We start from the raw sequence: 7649 nt of genomic DNA on the forward strand, positions 1-7649 counted from the left end.
TTACCCTAAACTATTGTATTGGCGGTGCATGGCCACGCAAGTGTTGGATTCCTGAAGAGCTCTGAGACGGGGCAGGGAAGGCTCAGTGGCAGGACCTCAGCAGAACCTGCTGCTGGCTCAAGGGGTGTGGGGACATGGGTTGCCCAGAGTTGCATGGAGGTGATGCTGGGAGGTCAGCAGCTGGCAGGAGTGCTCAGCATCCCCAACAGCCTTTTTCATGCTCACATATATAGATATAGGTAACACGGCTAAGTGGGGACAGGGTCTGAGCATGCTTGTTCCCTTGGGTGCAGGGTGAGCACCTCACTGGGGTACCGACAAAGCTGCTTAAAACTTGTCTCTCCAAACTGATGGTCAAGCACCAAGACCCGAAATCCTGCTGTCTGTTGAGAAGCATGAAAGCTGTGCCCACGCTGGGGTCCCAGTGCCCGTAGAGATGGTCATAAGGATCACCCAGCCTACCCAGGCAGAGACCTCACCCGTGGGCAGCACGAGGGAAGGCCAGAAACCAGCACAACCCGCCTGCCTCAGCCAAGCATCTTAACTGCAAAATCATCCTTCTCGTGAAGGAAACAGAGGGCAAAAAGCCTTTCTTCTCCTTTTGAGAAACAACTGACTTTCTGAGTGCTTCCTAGCCCCTGGAAGCTCACACTGCAGTTCAGCAGCTCTGCCCATGGATTCACAGTCTTCATTTCTTTGAAGACGACTTGCCATGAAACTTTCATCCACAGCAGGAAAAAAAACACTGGGGCATAGTCTGGAGCGTTTCGAGGGTAAATATGAATATACGGAATAAGAACTGCTCTCTGCTTCTGGTAGAACGGTAGGAAAAAGCATGGAAGTGCACCAGAGAAGAAAGTCTAAGCAACCTTTTTTTGTTGTGGGAGACAGCAGTGAACAAACCTACCCACTACGAAGAGTTTTTTCCAGGAAGTGTAGGTTGCTGCAACCTGTATCCCTTGAGCAGCGGGTGCTCACACAACAGTTCTCATGCTACTTGCAAGCAGCGCATTTGAAGGAGTCCCAGCAACGTGCACAGAGGATGAACGACCCCTACGGCCCTGCGACACCCCGACCCATCAGCAACACCTCGCCCAGCACCATGAAAATGTTCATGGGCTTCCTCGCTATATTTATTGTAGCACAGACGATTGGGACCGTACTCTTCTGTTTGTATCTTCACATGAAGATGGATAAGGTAAGTATAGAAACAAGGTTGTCTCTGCTGGATTGCTAACACGATTTGCCTTCAGCCGTGCCGAGATGCGCTCACAAAAAGGATGAACGTGGTAGAAGACGATGCTGGCCACTGGATGGATGCAGGAGTGGCATTTATTACACCCGTGTTCTTATTTCTGCTTTAATTTGCCACTAAGATGTACGCTGAGGAAGAGATCTGTTCCCTTCATTAACAAAATGAGAATGGAGCAATCAAGAAAAGTCATTAATAGCACACCTGGCAGCTGACGGCCAGTCTGGGGAGAGGAGAGTGTGGCTTAAACACACAAGTGGCTATTTTAGGCTCGTTGGTGGTTTTTCTGCTGCTGTAGCACTTGGCAGCACTGTGACACTAATCGTGGGGATCCAGAGATGGAATTTTTTTTAGTGTTTGCATGTATGCATTTTACCAACATCTCACTTCAGATGCTGTCTTTCTGTTCAGGAAAGAAAAGAGTGGATCTTAGTACTTTGTCTTTTTTTGAAGAGACACAGTATCGGTGATCCTGTCCCACACTTGGGACAATATTTACCAAAAAATTAAAATCTGATAAGCTGTTTTTGAGGTTGCCATGACTGCAGCCGCACTGCACAATGCTAGAAATCATTGATCTAAAGCTATTTTCCTCCAAACCAGAAATGACTACCAGCTAAAGAAATGAAATGTGTCTAAAAACTAGAGGGAGTTCTCCTTACCAGATACAATGATAAGATCATCATTACTGATTTTTAAACGTGTTGTCTCAACTTAAATTGAAATTTAAGTGGGTGACTTCTTAAAAGTTGGGGGGGAGGGAAGGGGACTTTGCTGCACGGAGGCTGCAGCCTGGGGTGAAGGGGTGAGTAGCGGGTCCCTGGCAGAGCGGAACGTGACTGCAGGGGCCGTGGCAGAGGATCAGAGGCAGCCGAAACGCAGTCACGGGTGGCAGGAAGATTTCAGCTGCCTTCAGGGCTCACGGCAGGGCTTCAAACCCGACCCTCCGCATCCCAGCGCTGCCTGCGCTGGGCGCTCTGCCAGGCTGTGTGTCCTCGTGTCCGTCTGCACTTCTCTTTACCGTTTAGCTGAATGTTAGGTTTTTACAAAAAAATAGATGTAATTTCAAAAATCAGTATTTTTTTATATATTTATTTATTTATTTATATTTTTTTGGCTTTCCAATATTTTTTAAACTGATTTTTTAAATCTGAAGCTCTTGGCAGAATTCAGCCCCAACTCACAAGTCATTTTGGTCTCTCGGCAGCTCTTTTAGTCAATAAGCTAGCCGAAAAAATGAAAAGCCACCCGGCACGGGCAGGGCAGCGCGGGGCTGAGCGAGCATCCCAGCTGCCTGCCGGGGCACTGGGGCAGCAGCAGCGAGCCCTGAGCCATGCGCTGAGATTTCTGTGCTGCTGTCTGTAAATGCAGGCGGGCGGATATTTGCCACCTGCCTTTTGGAAAAGGCAGAGCGGGAAATTTAAGTTCATTATCCAGGTGATAGGAAGGGATCCTGAGCGATCCTCCTCTCACCCAGCGTTGCCAACCAGGGTCAGCCCCGTGGGTGCAATTCCCGGCGGATGCAGGGGCAGATGCTGTGCCGGGCGGCTGGGACCTGCTGCCTGCCTGGCTCATCCCGCTGCCGAACAACCGATCCTGCGCTTTCCAGGCTGCGATTTATCGCTGGCAGGAATACAGCATGCCTCCGCTGCTGGCCGTTGCAGGTTTCCCACTAACATCCCATTCACCCTCTCTTCTCTCCCCCACCGGCAGATGGAAGAGGTGTTGAGCTTAAATGAAGATTACATCTTCCTGAGGAAAGTACAGAAATGTCAGATGGCAGAAGGTCAGAAGTCAACATTATTGGACTGTGAAAAGATTTTAAAGGGCTTCCAGGACCTCCAGTGCAAGGTACACTGCTGTTAGGTGGATAAAGACCCCGCTGAAGGTGGAGGGAGGGCTCCCAGGCACACACACAGCTTCATCCCAAGCTTTTTTTTAAAACCATGGGTGCCCTTTACCTTGGGGCTGCATAGCACATGCCCTTTTTTACACTATATTCTTTTTACACCATATTTTTCCACTATATTGATATAATTGAAAAATCTCATCCATTTTTTTCTTAAAATGGTCTTGGTCAGAGCACGTCCAGCTGCAGCGTGCCGAGGGATACTCGGGGCTTGGGGTGGGAGGGATGGGGCTGCAGCCATTCCGGCTCTGCGCTCTGATCCTGGTCTGAAAATACATTGATTTTCTGCTGTCTGGCACCTTGCTCTGATCTTGTGGCCAGTGGCTGTGATGATGCTTGTGGCCACATGCCACTGGGAGCACTTTTACGCCCACTTTGCCCAGGGGTCGATGATGGTGCGAGGCTTGGGCCAGGTGGCACGGCTCCTGGCAGCTGCCGAGGAGGAGGAGGATGCTGTGCAGATGCCACCCCATGGGCTCAGGGATGGCACCTCCAGCCGGTGCAGCGGCTCCTCACATTTGGGTGCGAAAGAGCCACCCTGCACCGTGTCGTCCTCCCGGAGTGGCTGAGGGCTGCCCTGCCAGGGATGGGGTGCTCTCAGCCTGCTCAGCCCTTGAATTTGCTGCTTAGGAGGGGCTGTGCTGGCCAGAGCAGGCAGGAGAGGGACATTTCTTCCTTGTTGCCAGTGCCCGATGACAGCAAATGCCTCAGCTAAACCTTCAGGTTTGCATCAGTACCCAACTGACAACAGAAAATTGTGTCTGAGATGGGCCCTGCTCAGCAGTCCTGAAAAAACCCCTCTTGCAGGGGCAGGGACGTGCCCAGCTTGCTGGGCAGCATGGCCGTCCAACATGGTTTTAAATGAAATGGAGATTTTGTTTGTTTCTTTCTTTTTTTTTCAAATAAACTTTCCCCATCACATCATTTTAATTGCATAAAACCTGAGAGCATAAACCCTACAAACCCCCTGCTGCAAACAGCTGGTCAGCCCACGGCCGTACGTGATGCTGGGAAAGGTGCTGGGGGGGCTCTGCGGTTTCGGGTACCCTCTGCTGAGAGCTGGCAGGGCTGGCAGGGCCAAACAGCACCAACCTGCGTGATGGCCAGAGCATCCTTTACACAGAAGCTTTCAAAATCGTTGACTTGCACATCCTAAAAAAACCCCAAACGTATGTTTTTGCTGTTGTTTCAGGACGGGGGAGCCAGTAAAGAGCAGCCCAAGTTTGAAATGCAGAGAGGTGAGTCTTCTGGTGCCGCTAGCGCACCCGTCGCTTGCTGGAGGAATAGCTTGGCTGGGGAAGGGGTGTCCTTCACCCTGCAACAGCCCACCAGTGCCCCAGGGCACGGCACAGAGGCAGGGCACGGGGTCGGGGTTTGGAGCATCCCCATGGGGGTAGGACTGTGCGTGGCATGGGGCTGGCAGAGGAGAGCCCCGGGCATGGCTGTCTCACCAGGGCAGGCGGCTCTGGGTGCCACATTGCCTCAAGCAGATGAAAATTAATCCAAAATTAAATCCATGGCCTTTTTGCATTGCAGGCGATGAGCACCACGAGCATCCCCATTTGATGCACAAGAATGAGACGTCCGTGGCAGGTAAGGGGTGGGCACATTCCTGTCCTTTCCCACGGGGTGCACGGTGGCACGGTCTCCTCTGCGGGCTTTATCCCTCAGGGGCTTCACCTCGAAGGCGACTGAGTGTTGTCGCTGAGCAGAGGCCCGATCCTGCCTCACTCAAAGCTGGGGGGGGGCTTTGGAGACTGTGCCTCTGAACTGGATTTGGCCCACAGAGAAATACCAAGGGTGGGAGGTGCCGTGGTCCCTGCAGAGGAGCTGTGCTGCCCCGGGGGGACAGCGGGTGCCGAGGCATCGATAACACCGGCCTTTCTGAATTGCAGCAGAGAAGAGGCAGCCGATCGCAGCCCACCTGGCAGGTCAGAAGAGCAACAAGGCAGTCTCAGGTAAGACAGACCCGCTCAGCTCTGCTTTGGCCAGGAAGCCAGTGGGGCATGACAGTGGGCATCCCCCAGCCAGACCCCGCAATCCTGCCCCGCGGCTCTGTAAGGGCAGGGACAGGGACAATACAGCTCCAGCACAAGAGCGTGTCCCCAAAGCACAGCGAACCTCCCAGCGGTCACGTCACCACGTGCACCTGTGCCACACGGGGCTCGCGCATCCCGTGCCAGTAGCCTTATATGTGCCTTCCTAGAAATGCACTACAATGGCTTAATCTTTACGGTGCTTTTTTATGAGGGGAAAACTATTTCTCTTTGTATTTAAGGAAACCAACCTCTCACTTTTCTTTTGGACTCAAAACACAACGCTTTTGCTCTCCTGGCCATGCCTTGCCCGTGTGGCTGCTGCAGGAGGGTTCTGCTGGCATATTATATCTGCGGATACAATCATTGGTCCTGGTAGCAATACGGGCTGGGTGACAACTTTACAGCTGCAGTATAGATAGCTCCAAACTGATTTAGACAAGCTGCACTTATTCACAGCCGTGGCAACATTAGGTTTGAGAAACACGTGTGAGTCCTACCTCCATTTGCATTTGTGGATCACTCTGCACAGACCACGGTTGCTCTCGCAGCTCCGTCCCCCAGTGTTGCCTTAGCTAAGGGACATCCTGCAAGAGCAAGGATTACCGAAGCGAGTAAGAGCTTGCAAGGTCAGTCTCTCAACCTGGCAAGGATTTCGCAATCTGAGCACTTTTGATTTAATTCTGGAGTAACTGCCAGTAATCGGCAACTGCTCTTTCCATCTCTGACGCAGCATTTCACCCAGAGCTCAGTCTACCTGTGGAAAGCTTAGTGTTAGATAAGATCAAAGAAGCGAGAAACTCACTGCATTTTAAAACTCCCTGCTAAAGCATTTGTTGAGCCTATAAAGCAGGTTGAAATTGCCCAGAGAGCAGCAGCTGCCTGGAGCTCGGCTCTGCACCTCGGCAGTCGAGAGCAGAGGAAACATCCCTGCGGGATGCACGGGCATGGACCACGGGCTGCGTGGCTCTCCCAGGACCACCTGTGCCACCTTGCTGTGAGGACTGGGACTCTGGGCTGGGACAGTCGAACCCGTTATTCCCCATGGAGTTGGGTTGCTCACCCCTGATGCTCTCGCAAGTGTCTCTGTAGGCTGGGGAAGGCAGAGGTCCAAAATCCCTCCTGGAGGTCATAGCTGAGCTCAGCCCCTATGGCCATGGTTTCCCAGTCTCTGTATTGACTTATCTGTACCAACTCCAGTGGGAGTGCATGTTCATGAGCTACTCCGATGTGGCCCAACAGCCATGCCAGTAGCATGTTCATGAGCTACTCCGATGTGCCCCAACAGCCATGCCAGTAGCATGTTCATGAGCTACTCCGATGTGCCCCAACAGCCATGCCAGTAGCAGGTCTGCGTGGGCAGTGGTCCTGGTGGTAGGAGGCAGCACTTGCCATGCAAAACCCTTCCAGCTCTGCACCCTGCCAGGGACCAAAACTCTGAGACAATTATTTTTGTGCTTCCCTGGTGAAGTCTCACCTTCTCCGGAGGCCAAGTGGAGGAAGGACTTTGGAGGAAAGGCAGCACCTAGTTTGGAAAAACTTTGTCCCCTGGGATGGGTGCCTCTGAAGACAGCAACTGCAGTGTGTTTTGGCAGTGCTCGGAGGGCTTGGAGGCTGTGCCACTGGAAGCCGTGGAGATAGCAACCCTACAGCGGTGGACACGGGAGGCGTTTGGCCCTTGGTGGCAACTGTGTGCAATCCTCCACCCTAAGCATTTCCACTTGCTTGGAGGAAGGAAGCAAAATGGGTTAAACATGTTAAACATTAAAAATGTTAAACATGTAAATGGGTTAAACATGGGTTAAACATGTCCTGGCCTGAGGGAAGGGGACCCTGCTCCCCTGGGCTGGGGATGGTGTCCTGGGGTGGGCAGGACCCACCCCTGCACCCCACAGCAGACAGAGGCTGTGATGCCAAATGTCTGTGGGGTGTCCCTCCAAAATCAGCCTGCCAAACGGCATGTGTCCTTCTCCCAGCTCATCTGCCATGCTTTCCCCCTACAGTGCTAGAGTGGAAGACGACGATGTATGGCCCCATGAACAACAACGTGATATCCTACCAGGACGGGAAACTGAAGGTGAAGGAAGCAGGGCTCTACTACATCTACTCCCAAGTCAGCTTCTGCACCAAGGCAGCAACTTCGGCACCCTTCACCCTCTATATTTATTTGTATCTCCCCATGGAAGAGGACCGGCTCTTGCTGAAGGGACTAAACACACACAGCACCTCCATGTCTACCTGCGACCTCCAGTCCATCCGGGAGGGAGGCGTATTCAAGCTCCGGGGAGGTGACATGGTCTTTGTCAACGTGACAGACTCAACACGAGTGAACTACAGGCACGGCAGCACCTACTTCGGCATCTTCAAGCTGTAGTGAGGAGGGGGCCACCCCGAGCTGGGGGTCCAGCCCGACTTTGTTGAGCAAAGTGGCTTTCCCTGTTTCCCGTATTTA

At 52.5% G+C, this 7649-nt stretch overlaps 1 protein-coding gene across 1 annotated transcript; it reads left to right on the top strand.

Moving 5' to 3' along the window:
* The first annotated feature begins 1042 nt into the window (after nucleotides 1–1042).
* On the top strand, nucleotides 1043–7649 carry CD40LG (CD40 ligand). Its single transcript, XM_075513182.1, has 6 exons — nucleotides 1043–1198; nucleotides 2966–3103; nucleotides 4354–4399; nucleotides 4698–4754; nucleotides 5057–5119; nucleotides 7201–7649. Exons 1-6 carry the CDS (start codon nucleotides 1043–1045, stop codon nucleotides 7569–7571), a joined length of 831 nt encoding a protein of 276 aa, XP_075369297.1. The 3' UTR covers nucleotides 7572–7649.

Source organism: Mycteria americana, chromosome 10 (assembly GCF_035582795.1).
Source record: "Mycteria americana isolate JAX WOST 10 ecotype Jacksonville Zoo and Gardens chromosome 10, USCA_MyAme_1.0, whole genome shotgun sequence".
Taxonomy (NCBI): Eukaryota; Metazoa; Chordata; class Aves; order Ciconiiformes; family Ciconiidae; genus Mycteria; species Mycteria americana.

Excerpts from the sequence above, each read along its gene's own strand:
- CD40LG (XM_075513182.1), top strand. The coding sequence starts at position 1,043 with ATGAACGACCCCTACGGCCCTGCGACACCCCGACCCATCAGCAACACC. Across the intron at positions 1,199-2,965 it reads TTCACATGAAGATGGATAAG|ATGGAAGAGGTGTTGAGCTT; the intron begins GTAAGTATAGAA and ends CCCCACCGGCAG. Across the intron at positions 3,104-4,353 it reads TCCAGGACCTCCAGTGCAAG|GACGGGGGAGCCAGTAAAGA; the intron begins GTACACTGCTGT and ends CTGTTGTTTCAG.